Source organism: Haliotis rubra, unplaced genomic scaffold (genome assembly GCF_003918875.1).
Source record: "Haliotis rubra isolate DU_JTF1 unplaced genomic scaffold, ASM391887v1 Scf102, whole genome shotgun sequence".
Taxonomy (NCBI): Eukaryota; Metazoa; Mollusca; class Gastropoda; order Lepetellida; family Haliotidae; genus Haliotis; species Haliotis rubra.
This window is the reverse complement of record NW_025764915.1, coordinates 1,160,576-1,175,941: the sequence shown is the minus strand read 5'-3', so window position 1 is coordinate 1,175,941 and position 15,366 is coordinate 1,160,576. Positions and strand designations below refer to the sequence as shown.

Below are 15,366 nucleotides of genomic sequence, written 5' to 3'. Positions count from 1 at the left end.
AAAATATGGTACTTGTTGGTCCCTGCCTGGCGCTCGGCATTAATGGGTACAACAAGGACTGGTCGGCTCGGAGTCAGTATATTGTGTCTTAGTGTCTGGGCTAGTACAAGCAGCCGCACATACACGTACACGCGCATGCACGTCGTCATATGAGCGAAATATTCTCAAGCACGACGATAAACCCAATTTCACCTCATATACACAATACTCCAATTCAGGGGTGGAAATAACTTTAAAATTACTAGTGTATTCCGGTACAGTGGCACAGGTAAAATCACTTGCCCTGATATTGGAATGTCAACTGGACACCAGTACAGCGTGATAAACAAATGTTGCTTGCCCGACAGAAAAAAACACTGGACTCGAACGTCGGGCAATGGGTTATTTCCACCCGTTGACTCCATTTGTTTCATAAGAATATTTCAGAGTGTGAAGCTTCACTGCGGCATGGTATCTCAGTGAGCTAGAACTATAAAACCAGTTTAAGTCTGGGCTAGTACAAGCAGCTGCACATACACATACACACGCATGCACGTCGTCACTATGGGCACCTGTTTATTTTTTTTTACGACACGTATATTTTCCAGTATATACTGGAACAAGTCCTGTTTTAAATACTCCCGAACCCAACCGTCACTTACATTATCAAAAGCCGTGTCCGTACAGGTAGAGAACTCTCTTAAATGTAAAATGGCATTGCGACAAATATGGAACGCCAAGCATCACTAGTACTGTTACATACGACTTACCCTATTCTGCAGGGTTCATTCCTCGTCTGATTGGTTTAATTTGCGAATAGTAGACATTGGCAGCAGCTCTGTCACCACAAACCTGCAATGCCCATGGAACATTGAAACCAACAGCCCGGGTTACACGACGCCTGCACGTGCACACAGCTCCAATTTCATGACTTTCGAACATTACGTAATATATCGTTATACCGTTTGTATTGGTATATTGAGGTGTCACAAGTGAAAGAACATTGGGTTTCACAGGATTGTCAGCCCATTCATTTCACGGAAAGTGGAAGTAAGATATTGCACTTACACGAACATTTTCACATAAAGAAACCTTTCCAACGTGCACCCTCAGAGGTATGTGCCGGTGTGGTAGCTTTGTGGTTAAAGCGTACCCTCGTCATTAGATTCCCCACATGGGTAAAATGTGTGCATTTCTGGTGTCTCCCGCCGTGATACTGCTGGAACGTTGCTTAAAAGCGACGTAAAACCATACTCACTCACTCACTCACTGAAAGAGGTGGACCTCACCTCTTAAATCCAAAATAGTGGTGGAAGCTGGTGGGAATTCGTGGTTTATAATATAAAGTGCACCTGTGAGTAAATTAGAAACAAGTCTCGAATCCCCTGTCGCTCTTACACAACCGACGGTGACCGTAACACCCCGAAACTTTTATAACGATCAAGTCTGCCATATTCATTCACACCACAAGGGTAGATAACTGTAATTCTCGTACAAAAAACATACAATAAAGACCCTTCGATAATGTTGGCTCCGGTTCGAATCAAGCCATGATGTTTTCTCTAGTATTTCAGTCATTTCCTGCATCTAACAATTAACACCACAATCTTTCTCATGCCACTAAATGACATTTATAATATCTGGTACTGGGTACTAGGGTTATGTCAAGTTCAGTATTAAAATCAGCTGTATATTAATGTAGATGAAACCTCGACACTCACAAACAAATTATAGCGTCAGTTTTCCAATCAATTCTGAATTTGGAAAAGTGCCTCTGCAAACACAGTATACATAAATATATTTCTTTTTAAAGGTTTAGACTAAAGAAAATTAGAATTGGTTTGCTCACTAGAAATACGAAAAATACATCCGAATGACAACTCTGCTCATCTTCTCGAGGCAAGAGTGTGCCCACTTGCCCATATCAAAGTCAAGTATAAACTCTTAACTATTATTTGGCTCGATCGTGATGCCACCCCTAGGCTAACAACTAGTCTCCGAAATGAACATATTTTACTGAAAAAAGTTCATAGTAAAAAATAAATATAACTACCTTAGCAAACGACCTGGTCAGGTAACGAAAAGATTCGAGACTTCATCCCTGGCAGACAAACAAAATATCAGCAGATATACTTATTACTGACACTTTTGGCTCTAACAATAACAGAATGGTGCAGTCATGTGAGTGTACACTGTATCGAGCAATGCATTGCGGCAACCATCTAGACTAACAACTAGTCTCTGAAATGAACATATTTTACTGAAGAAAAATTCATTGTAAATAGAAAATATATAATGAAAAGGAGCCCTGATACTTTCTTCATTTTCAGAAGCTGAGGAAATCTAGACTTGCCACATTTTCTAGACTTGCGTGGGCTTTCTTAGATATGTTTGCTTTAGGGTCTGTATGACAGACTAGCAACCATCCTAAAGGGGAGTTAACTGATCAGGAAAGTCCATTTTCCACTGGAATATCGGGGCTCGATCTCTTTCGGCTGGTATGTGTACCTCCACGTGTAAAGATCCAGCCTCTTATATTGCTTGTTCGACAAGGGTGGAAACTGGACTGTTATAGCCAGTTAACTACCTTGCCAAGGGAAGATGAACGTCGGTAAGCGAGGTCTCCTTCAGAGAGTTTTTTTCATGTATGCAATAGAGTACATATAAGGTAATGAGAGAGTATCTAGACTCGCAGGCTATCTGTGATTATATGTTCTCGATTAGTCGACAGCATATAAACGTATACATGACAATTTATATATGTAAAGAGGATTATCGTCACTGTTTTGCAACTTCTTGACACGGATGAAAATATTATCCTTGCATGATATAACTCTCTGTTATGAATGTATGTCAATTGTGACGAAGACATTTAATTGTACAGACATGAAGGTATGGTAAAATTAGCTTGAAAAATAATATGCTTGTATGGGGACTCGATCCCACAATTACCTATAACCGTATGAAGTTTTATTAAATCGGAGGCCATCGCGACTTACCTCCCTTAGACTAACACTAAGTCCGGAAGCCTGAAAGCGAAAGTAGGGAATGCCGATAGGTTTGGAATTTTCTGATTATACGCAGTGGGTGGGAATAACCAGTTACAGTTTCATTTGCTAAGACAAGGACACTGAGGAAGTAGCGTTGACTACAGGATGGCCTCACTAGTACCGTGAGTAAACTCGCCATATTTAGCCCGCGTCCAATGGCTGGTATTCAGATATATAGTTTGCCAAGTTTACGTCCTACTTACTTGTATCGCTATTCTTTAGAAATATTTGGATGTGTGTGCGCTCGAGCGTGCATGCGTCTGTGTTTCATATGCGTGCATTGGTCACCAGTTGATATTATGCCACAGCTGACATTGCGTTTAGCGAGAAACAGGATTGGGTTGATTACTCAACTTACTGCAGTAGGGATAGTCTGTCTCACAGTCCCTGAACCACATTATTTTCCCTACAGCCTAGCCTTCCCTGTAGTGCTAAAGCCCTTAACGAAGCAAGTCTAGATTTCCCCAGGTTCTGAATCTCTGGTCTCCCAGGGGCTCCTTTTCAATATCAATGGGCTTGTTTGTTACTATCAAAATTTTATATATTCAGAGACTAAGCCTTAGTCTACAGTAGGGAGTGTGAGGCGGGCTTTCAGTGACAAATCCCACCCAGCACTCGGCTGGGGTCGCCTGATGTTGGGATCGCAGTACAGGGTTCTCAAGTGTGAATATTTATAGCGGAATAATACTCGAAAATACCAATCTACTTTTTATGTTTGTTTGGTTTTTAGTTTACCGTCGCACTCAGCAATATTCCAGCTAAATGGCAGCAGTCTGTGAATAATCGAGTCTAGACCAGACAATCCAGTCATCAATAGCATGAGCATCTACTCAACCGGGATACGCGTGTGTCAACCTAGTCAACGAGTCTGACCACCCGATCCCGTTAGCCGCCTCTTACGACAAGCATGGGTTACAGACCAATTCTAACCCGGACCTTCACGGATTAATCTACTGTCTACATATGGGGAAGGGCAAAACTTGTACACAATGACAGCAATGTTTTGTTTTAAAATATATATTTTGTTAGAATATCAAAATGATGGAAACAAACTAATAGCTTGTCGTTAGGCAAATAAGGTTCAGTTAGCTGGTTCGTAGTCTGTCTCACAGCCCCTGAACCACATTATTTCTCCTTCCTCTCAGTCCTTTCTGTTATGCTAAATCTCTCAATGCAGTAAGTCTAGATTTCCTCGGATTCTCCCATCTCACTTGGGCTCCTTTTGGCCTTGAAGGGGATTATTTATCAAAGCTGTATTTATTCAGAGACTAGTTTAGCTGGATGATTGTGTGACAACGTACCAAATCGGCTGGTTTAGTATTACAGGGAAACATTGGAGATAAATACCGCTAAACAACGGGGGTTTCACATAACATCCTTCTTTTCACTGATTTTCTGCCGGGCTTGATTCAGCATATTCCTATTTGCTATTTGACGGATATCTCTATAAATACCAAATATAGGTGGACAATAGATTCGAAACTAGGGTTTCCCTATTTTTACAGTGTAGAAGTGAAAGTGAAATGAATTTATGATGCTGAGGAAATGTGGAAAATTTTTAAATGACGAAGTGCTCAATGCCATAATCGGGCTTGCTGTCACCTGGTGTTATTTCCTGGATTTAAAAGTGGGATTTTCAAAACAATATTTATAAAAACTTTTGAAACGAAATTCAGTTATTTGGCTTTATGTGGGACGACATTCAGGATTTAGTGATTTTCACCCTTTTTAAACCAACGAGGACGAGAATGGGTATCGTATTGACAAACCTAGAAACGTAATGAGGGTAAAGCTGGAATGTCAACCCACAATCATACGCCCACAACTAAGGGACGCAACTCTGTAAGCTAATCGTAGTGCATTGGTCGACTGTGACACCCTATATGCATTAAGAGCGGGGCGGGGTAGCGCAGCAGCTGAAGCGTTCGCTCGTCGCGCCGAAGATCCGGGTTAATTCCCATTGGGTACAATGTATGAAGCCCATGTCTGATTACAACGATGTGACTGGGGGTACCTAACTCTGCACATCGCGCTGAACTGCTCCTTAGACGATTTGGCCACCAGTGCCCCCATTGACAAATAAAATACAACATAGAGTGGATAATGATTAAATGAATGTCTAACGAAAAGTAAACCTTTGTTATTTTATAGAGGGATCCGGTGGTCAGGCTCGCTGAATTGGTTGACACATGTCATCGTATCCCAATTGCGTAGATCGATGATCATGCTGTTGATCACTGGATTGTCTGATTCAGACTCGATTATTTACTGACCGACGCCATATAGCTTGAATATTGATGAGTGTGGCGTAAAACTAAACTCACTCACTCTTTTATAGAGACGACTTTGATCCTGAAGAGATGGCCAGCCTGCGCTACGTCCAGGAAACCCTATCGGATGATGAAGGGGTGACAATCACAGAACCCTCCGTCCGGGACACTCTTCTTCGTGGGGAGGTACTGACCCACCTGCACGACGCCTTGGCCAGCATGTTCAAGGAAGAAGAACTCACCGACCTTCAGGTCAAACTGTTTAATTGTTTTGCTATTTGTAGTTCTTACTCCCCACCTGGTCTCATCCAAGTATGAGACCGCCTCCGTGGTGTAGTGGTTAGAGTGTCCGCCCGGAGAGCGGAAGGTCGCGGGTTCGATCCCCGGCCGCGTCATACCAAAAGACGTTAAAATGTGGTACTTGTTGGTCCCTGCCTGGCGCTCGGCATTAATGGGTACAACAAGGTCTGGTCGGCTCGGAGTCAGTATACTGTGTCTGAGTGGGGTATTCATGATTAACTGCGGCATGGTATCTGAGTGGGCTAGCACTATAAAACCAGCTTAAGTCTGGGCTAGTACAAGCAGCCGCACATACACACGCATGCACATCGTCATATGAGCGAAATATTCTCAAGCACGACGTTAAACCCCATTTCACTTCACCTCACCTCACCTCATCCAATTATGTGCCACTTGTTATTCAATTACATGGTAATTGTTTGCTCTGCATTCTAGTTGGTGAGTCAACAATAAAACATACAACTTTATGGATAACAACTTCTTGTTTATTGCTCAGGGGCTGTTAGCTTGTGAACCGTGTATCAACGCCGAAACGTTGCTCTGTTCAATAAGGTGATAACAAGAAGTTGTTATCCATAAAGCTGCATGCTTTATTTTCAGTTACATACTGTTGTTAATGTTAATCTGATGTTTGTCACAACTTACTCTGTATTTTTACTACTCAACACTTGTTTGCAGTCACTTTTAGCTCGAAAAACTGTAAAAATACACATCGAAATGTCACTCTTTGCAATAAACAAAAAGTTGTTATCCATAAGGTCGCATGTCTTATTATCTTCAGGTCAAAGTTGAGGGCAAGGTCTTTAAGTGCCATCAAGTGATAATGGCAGCCATGTCAGGCTACTTCCGGTCCCTTCTTACTTCCGGTATGCAGGAGAGCCAGAATGGGGAGGTAGAATTGCAAGATGTCTCCAAGAGAACCTTTGAACTCCTCCTGTTGTACATGTATTATGGCGAGAATGTTGTCAGTTCGGAATCTGTGGAGGACATTCTGAAAGCTGCAGTCCTGCTCCAGATAAAACCCTTGGAGAAAGCCTGTGTGGAATACATGAGCAAGAGTCTCAACTCGAGTAACTGTATGGGAATCTGGAAAGCAGGCAAGACATTCGGTTGTCCTGCACTGGTGGACACGGCCTGGGCAGTTATTTTGAGAAAGTAAGCCTATGATCAATAACTACAGACTTAATATAAATGAAAATAAATCATTTTTTCTCAGCTGAGGTATGTGCTGAACATAGCCAGGTCGTCATACATTTTACTCAAGAGGTATTGGGTGAGAAAAGCGCTTCCGTTGAGAGCCGGACAACCCAAGCAGCCATTAGGCTGATATTAAGATAGATGTTTTTAACTGTATGAAGCCTAATCGTTGTATCATGCTATTACGCTTAGGTTTTGCAGAGTTGAGTTTGTTTATGCCTTCATGATAAATCTGAAATAATGCTGTCGTTTGCAAACAACCGGTCACAAACTTTACAATGTTAGACACTGTTGAGGGGCGATGGGGTAGCCTAGTGGTTAAGAAGAAGACCCGGGTTTGATTCCCCACATGGGCACAATGTGTGAATCCCATTTCTGGTGTCCCCCGCCGTGATATTGCTTGAATATTGCTAAAAGCGGCGTAAAACCATACTCACTCACTCATACTCACACTCAATAGACACTGTTGAAAGGATTTTTAGTTTTCACTCCACATTACGTGAACGTCATAGTCCGAAATGAGTCGTGAACAACTTGAATTTAACCCGAAGTGTCTGTGAATACTCACCATCATTTGATCCATCCACTTAAGTTCAGCACATCCATGTTTCAGTTTTGAGGAGGTCAGCCACCAGGAAGACTTCTTGGCCTTGGACATGGACGACGTTGTAGCCATTTTGGACGATGACCAGTTGAACTCCAGCAGCGAGGACCCCATCTGTGACGCTGTCATTTCATGGATCCAATCTGACCTCTCTGAGAGGGAAGAACACATGGAAGACCTGCTGAGCCTTGTTTGTGTACCCAAGATGTCGTCGTCCTTTGTCTATGACAGACTCCTCCTGGATCATGATCTTATGCAGAAAAACACCTGCTTCTTTAAATTTGTGATGGAAGCCACGCGTTGCCACATGAAGCCAGATGAGAAATCGAAAGTGATGGCAAAGCAGACCAAACTGAGGAATGACCCCAATTACCGAAAGGTTGAAGCTCTCGTTGGTGGATATTTCATGACAGATGATCCACTTAAATGCGTTCTTTGTTATGATTTGAATCGGAGAAAGTGGTACACGGTTGCTTCCATGCCTCAAGAACCTGGTGAGGACTTTGCAGTATGTACTTACCAAAATGAGATGTATGTTTCTGGGGGATCTCGGAGTCTGAACACATTCATCAAGTACGTCCCAGGCAACAATGACTGGCTCGATCAACCATCCCTCATCACAGGACGAGAGTGCCACAGCATGGTCGTTGTCGGAGAAAATGTCTACATTCTGGGAGGAAGAAACTCCCAAATGGAGGAGGACAGCGGTATCGTCAAGGACATTGAGGCATACAACACGACAAGAGGAACGTGGTCCAAGGTTGGAAAACTTGAGATTCCTTTGGATAGCCTCTCTGCTGCAGTGATGAATGAAAAAATATATACCTTTGGTGGAACGGATGAAGATGGCCAGAGCTCTTCTGCCATCCAGTGTTTCGATCCAAGCAACACAAAGTGCAGTTTGGTAGCATCGTTGCCTGAGTCAACATCAGCAACTTCAGCAATTGCTTTCAATTCCAACATTTATGTCCTCACTCAAGAAGGGATGGTCTTCCGGTTCGACCCCACCCAGTCCTTGTCAAAGGTTGCGGAATTTGAAGGAAGATCCAAGTTTGGGTTGTATGTGGACGGGCACAGTCTCATGGTGGTCGGTGGACAGGATGAGAATGGGACATTCCTGGATAAGATCCTCAAGGTCAACGTGAAGTCCGGAAGCGTTGCAGATGCTGACACAAAACTTCCAATACCGTTCTGTGGATTCAAGATGGAGTCGCTGGTCCTGCCGAAGGTCATGCTGGCTCAAGAAGGGTTCAACGTCCAGGGTCAGAACCTGTTTGACCCAGAACTAGAACTCCGTGAACAATACAAAGCTGAACAATACAAAGCGAAGACACGAAGGCATCCTTTCTTACAGAACGAATTCTAGACTCGGAGCTGTGTTCTTGGTGGAGGAAATCTGATGTTAACAGATACTGAAAAGAAACCTGCCAGGGATTTCTTGAGCCAGTCGTTTGCCAACATCCATGATAACCTTCCACAACCTACCAAATGTTTTGAGCAGTTTACTACGTCAGTTATATTTAGACGTACTGCCACCAATATAACATTTCAGTTTGATGTAAATCTTTTACATCGACATTCTAAGTAATAAGAAAATTCTAAAATTGTATTTGCTTTAGACATCTAATTTAACATCTGAATTCTACAAAAAAAAAAGATATATTCACTGTATTTATCAAATTGGTTGCCTTAGTACCATGTTACAGTTAGCGTATAACAATAGCACATGCAGAGATCTATGATTATCGCACTGTGAAGCTACTTGACATTTAAGGCTTAATCTCGATTAATCAAGTCATGCATTGAGACCATTCAGGTGATATCGATGCTCGTCACGTTTTTTAACGATTTCTAGTTAACATATATTTGAAAGATGTATTCGGATAAGTAAGAGTTTTAACTTATGTATTAGTTATTGCTGTTATCAATAAAGTCGATTGGTAGGGTAGTCTAGTTGCTAGAGCGTTCGCTTTTCCAGCTGAGTTCGATCCCCAAGTTTTGCTAATGTTGGAGTCGCCGTCTTTGTATTGTAATCAGGATTCAATTTTGTGTAAAAACGATAATTATTTGATATGCATGATTTAGTTCTGTTTGCAGGATTATGCGTTGAATTGGTTTCAAATAGATATTACAGCTTTCTAAAATACATTTACGGCCAGTATGGTCCCATCACACCTGCTTCAGTCCCTGAACATATTTTTTCCCTTTTCACTAGCTCTTTTGTTTTGTTTGTTTATTGTTTAACGCTACACTCGGCAATATTCCAGTTATATGATTGCGGTCTATAAATAATGGATTCTGGACCAGACAGTCCAGTGATTGACATCATAAGCATCGATCTACGCAATTGGGAGACGATGACATGCATTTTATGTCAAGCATGTGTTGCTGAAGATCAATTCTAACCCGGATCTTCACGGGCCCGTAGTTATTAGAGGCTCGTGTAATTGCACGGAACCCTCGGTTCTTGTCAGAATGATATGGAGACAGACTAGCGTTGCTCTGTGTTGCTGTAACTGCGTACTTAACATGCAAGTGGAATGTATGTCCTGTATTGCGTCGATATTTTACATTGTATATCATATATTGCTTTGTGTTAAATAAACGTTCGAAACGAATAAACGTTATTACTGTAATACGTTAACGTTCACAATGGTGTCTCGGACTGTCTCTTCGGCGATAACCGTGGTCTAGCGGATAGAACCCCTGCCCGTAGTGCGGATGGTAGGTGGTTCACTCCCCAGCCGCATCATATAAATGGACGCTAAAATTTACTTGGTCATTCGTAAATACTCGACTCTTTCCGTGACCTAGCCATCCGGCTTGCCGGAATGACACGAGTAGTTACGAATGGGTACTTGGTGTTACCCTGTCATGCGCTCGGCGTTTATGGACCCTTCATAATTTATGGCTAGTGGTGGTGATGATAATTTTCATGGAGAAGCATGTACAATGTGAATGACCCCCCCTAAAATTTATGTACAAAGTAAGTGACCCCACTGCATGTCATGTACAAAGTCAATGACCTCCCCTCCCCTTTCCATATTTTTAAAGCATAATTTAAAAATATTTTTATGTACAAAATTGCTGTCTCCCAGGAAACGTGTACAAAATTGACGACCCCTTCCTCCACCGAACACAATGGGTGACCCACCACCCCCTAAAAATCATCATATCTTCTCTTTTTCCTCTCCTCCTCTTCCCCAAAAACAAAACAACACCCCCAAAAACCCCCAAAAAAACCCCAACAAACAAAAACAAAAAAAGCCATACATTATGAACGGCCCCTAAGGGGTTAACCAAGAGATGGCCGGCTTCAGTAGGGTATCCAGTTATTCTGGTCGGCTCGGTGTACTGTGTCTGAGTGGGTGAGTAGGGTATCCCGTTAAACTCAGAGCTAACTATTCAGTTCATTTAGTTCTAACTAGTACAAGCAGTACACGCACAGGCACACACAAAGGCGATCGCAAGTGCAGATACGCTGCTGTATAAATACAGTAAACCCATATTAACTTACGTTAGACGAACCAAGTTTAAATGACATCCACTTTCCCGACAAAATGTCAGCTATCCTCATCGCTAACTAACAAAACATATTCTACAATTGTCACTTCAATGTGTCGTTTCAGCTTAAATGTTTGCAATTCCTCCAGTAAACATCGAAACACAAATTGAAAAGGAAATGATTTTGTTGAAGTAAACAGAACATCATGATGATGATTACATTTGTTATGTACTTTAACGAAATTTAAGTGAAAAAATGTATTTTCTAAATACGATCCATCCCAAGGTAATGTGCCATTTCATATCGAAGCGTTCGTAAAATATAACATTTCCACCCATAGTCGCCGATCCGTTCAGTGTTGATTTGCTGTTGCCACTCAGAGATCTGCAGCGTCTGTTAAAAACAAATGTACTCCTCCTACTAAGGTAAATGCTAAATGTTATATCTGCATTAAATATCAATGTATATATTTTAACTGACGGAGTCATAGCACAATGGAAACGTCCTTTTGCTTGGTGCTAAGACCCTTTCAGTGACAATATATACTACCCATCAAAAGTTTAGACTCGCTTAAATCAATCACTATAAGGTACATATGGTTACAACGAAGATGAATTTCTCCATTAACTTGGAGGAAACATGTGCAAACCTTATGCAGATTAATTGCACGAAGATCATGCATCAAATTGCTGAAAAGCATGTGGAAATATCGTGCATGTGAACAGCTGCGTTTTGGTGTAAAGTTTTGATTTAAAAAATCGCCATTTTTCACCGAGTTTCATCATTTATTGAACACATGACAATAAACTTTTCATCGTCACGAATTTGTTTTACAATACATCAGCTCATGTATAAACAGTACCTTTAAACTGTATGGATTATTTTACAAAATCTAGTTTAGAATACTTGATAGTAAGTGGCTACATTTACTCCAGTGAGTCTAAACTTTTGATGGGGAGTATATAAGTTTGTGACAGTTTTTTAGCCTTGCAACCCCTTGTGAAATAACTGTTATAAGCGTCTGTGAAATCATCCGTGATTGCCATTTCTCAATGGATTCAAATACTGGCGTTTTAAGTTTATTGACGTTTTAAGGTGTGAGATGTAATGTTGAAACATTCTACTGTGTTAGATTGTTTGTAATCATATTGTATCACTGTTCATATTCATGGTCTGGCTCTGAAATGAGCAATCAAATGTGCAGCATTATAAAATATATTAATTAAGCTATCAGACATGGAAAGTATATAGGGCATTACTTTGTGTGACATAGTGATAGAGCATTACTTTGTGTGACATAGTGATAGAGCTTTACTTTGTGTGACATAGTGATAGAGCATTACTTTGTGTGACATAGTGATAGAGCATTACTTTGTGTGACATAGTGATAGAGCTTTACTTTGTGTGACATAGTGATAGAGCATTACTTTGTGTGACATAGTGATAGAGCTTTACTTTGTGTGACATAGTGATAGAGCATTACTTTGTGTGACATAGTGATAGAGCTTTACTTTGTGTGACATAGTGATAGAGCATTACTTTGTGTGACATAGTATAAAAGCACAATATTGTGTAACTATGGATAGAGCGTTTTTGTGTTACACTACACAAAACAATACTTTTAAAACATTATATTGTAATATAAAAAAGCACTAAAAGTAACACTGTATAGAATATTATATTCTTTATTTTTTAAAAAGAACATTATATCATGTGATGTATTTAAAATCACTGTACATGCTGTAGCATTGTATAGAGCAGTATGTTGTGTAAAAAAGCATTACATGGTAAATCACTGGTCCGATCGTTATGTCGGGTAACACTGGGTAGAGCATTATGTTGTGCAACATTCTAAAAAACCCATTATTTTGTGAAACTAAAAGTGCATTCTAAAAAAACATTATTTTGTGAAACTAAAAGTGCATTACGCCATGTGATATCGCATAAAACATCACGTTGTGTTACACTAGGAGAGACTGTTACGTCGCTGAACATTGAATAGAGTCAAATGGCGGGTACAGTTGTATAGAACATTATGTAGTAGACTATTTAATAGATGGTCACTGTGTGTAACATTGTATAAAGAGATGGTGTACATCAATGGTGGGGCCAGGCTCAGTGACTGATCTGATTGTCATTGTATCTCAGTTGCGTGAACGTTGTTCGCAATGTCAATTACACAATGACTGCATGTATGCAGAACATCCTGGGGATGGTCGTCCTGCTTTGTCTAGACTGACATGGTTTTACCGTAATCAGTCACATGACTGAACGCTAACACTGATATAATGATTCTTGTTGTGACTCTCTTGTATCGGTGCGGTAGGGTAGCCTAATGGTTAAATCGTTCGCTCGTCACGCCGAAGTCCCGGGTTCGGTTCCCATATGGGTACAATGTGTGAAGCCCAGTTCTGGTGTCCTCCGCCGTGATATTGCTGGAATATTGCTAAAAGCGGCGTAAAACAATATTCACTCACTCACTTTGACTTTGTTAGGTAGCATGTTGTGTGACAAGTATTTTGTTACACTGTTGTTGAACGTAAACAATGCTTTTTGATGTAATGTAAACAATAGTTTTACTGTGATGTTAAAAGCTTTATATGAGTGTGCCCCGGTATCTTTTTCCTTGTTTGCTCACGTATCTGACTCTTCAAATGACCTAAAAGCGGCGTAAAATTTAAATGACCTAACCGTTTAGTTATGTTTCTGTCAGTAGCAGCGTCACAAGAACTTACGCACCTGCTCTCCAAACTCCGACGTTCAAGGCCACCGCCACATTCTTCCAATGATGCAACGCTGCACCTGGCGACGCTGTTTCACGGCACCGTGGTGTAAGATTTGAATCTGCACCGCTCAACAAACACGAACCGTGAAACAATAGGCATTACCAGCAAGCAAGCAAACAAATAAACAAAACCCTCAGCTGTCGCCGTGGGATTAGCAGGCAGAGTAAACTGATCAATGGTGATGAGACCTGCATTGTTTGAGAATACAGAACGTGGATGGACATCTAAAACAATGAATCACTTAACCTAACGGCCGAGACGCCTCGGGCTCACCTAAATCATATTAAAGGCCATGCAACAAGGCCGAATGGTGTCCACACGTAATTGCTTACAGGACATTAACCCACCTGTGTTTTTAGAAGAGTGTGTTTGAATTAGAGCGGGCTGTAGTTAAGATAAACGCCGATAGGCCTATGTCTTTGGGGCGTATTTGTCGAGTTATCCGATGTACGTGCAATGTGTCAGTATTAAATCATTCTCTGTTCAATTCGATGTATATGGGCCATGTTATTTGTCGAGTTATCCGTAGTTCTGCAGCGATGTCATTATTGGGCAACTATGGCGTCGTGCATTAGTGTTTGAACCGTCGGATTTGTATAGGTATCTGTAGTTCTGTAAATGTTGTGTGCCTGTTTCAAACCAAAAAGTTGTCAACTCGGGGTTTATGGGCCAAAGTATGCGGGTTATCCGTAGTTCTGCAAATGCGGTGTCCTTATTAGAAAACTCTGGCGTCACATCGGTCTCTTTGGGACATCAAATTTGTCGAGTTATCCGTACTTCAGTAAATGCCGTGTGTCCGTTTTAAACCAAACTGTCGTCAACTCGGGGTCTGTGGGCCATAGTATTTGGCGATATATGTGTACTTCTGTACATGCTCAGTGGGAGTGTTAGACCACTCTGACGTCACCAGTGTTAGTGTTTTTACAAATGTCATTCCCCGGGAAAAAGATAAAAATCGACACGGACGGAAGTAGAAAGCAAAAGATACATTCAAATTAATTTCCTACTGCGTAAATAGTATGATAATGACTGATTTGATGACTCAAACTTCCCAAAGCTTTATATATAGCATAGGCGGATCCAGAGGGGGGTTGCCCCCTTCCTTGTGCTGAATGTTTGTTAAATGACCATTGAAACTCGGGTGAAAATGAAGTGTGCACCCCTCCTTTTCTCAATAGTGTGCACCCCCCCCCTCCCCCTTTTCTCAAAAAGCTGTATCCGCCCCTGCATAGCCTACCAGAGCTTATAAGCTGATCCGTGAAGATACGGGTCTTGAGCTACCCATGCTTGTCGTAAGAGGCGACTAACAGGATCGGATGGTCAGACTCGCTGACTTGGTTGACATATGTCATCGTATCCGATGCTCATGCTGTTGATCACTGGAGTGTCTGGTCCAATATTTACAGACCGCCGCCATATAGCTGGAATGTTGCTGAGTGCGGCGTAAAACAACAAACAAAGCAAAGCATAAGCTAATTCTGTCAGTTTTATAACGATTCCTTATAAATGCATTTGAAAATACATTTTTATTATTTAAACGGAAATGTTTGGCGTGTGGATGGTCCTTCAAACACAGATTCACAGACGCTGCTCTGACACAGATTTCGAATCGTGTCAACAATTCCTGCAGCGTTGTCAAACACTAACAAATCAATACTCCCCGTCCGAGATTGAC

At 41.4% G+C, this 15,366-nt stretch overlaps 1 protein-coding gene across 1 annotated transcript; it reads left to right on the top strand.

The window, feature by feature from the left end:
• The first annotated feature begins 3,000 nt into the window (after nucleotides 1–3,000).
• On the top strand, nucleotides 3,001–10,036 carry LOC124270226 (kelch-like protein 24). The gene is made up of 4 exons (XM_046705267.1): nucleotides 3,001–3,151; nucleotides 5,368–5,551; nucleotides 6,381–6,754; nucleotides 7,410–10,036. Exons 1-4 carry the CDS (start codon nucleotides 3,135–3,137, stop codon nucleotides 8,764–8,766), a joined length of 1,932 nt encoding a protein of 643 aa, XP_046561223.1. The 5' UTR covers nucleotides 3,001–3,134; the 3' UTR covers nucleotides 8,767–10,036.
• The last annotated feature ends 5,330 nt before the right edge of the window (nucleotides 10,037–15,366 follow it).

What these genes read in the sequence shown, in the direction of transcription:
- LOC124270226 (XM_046705267.1), top strand. An exon ending in AAGAACTCACCGACCTTCAG is followed by an intron (nt 5,552 to 6,380) that starts GTCAAACTGTTT and finishes TATTATCTTCAG; the next exon opens with GTCAAAGTTGAGGGCAAGGT. An exon ending in TGGGCAGTTATTTTGAGAAA is followed by an intron (nt 6,755 to 7,409) that starts GTAAGCCTATGA and finishes TCCATGTTTCAG; the next exon opens with TTTTGAGGAGGTCAGCCACC.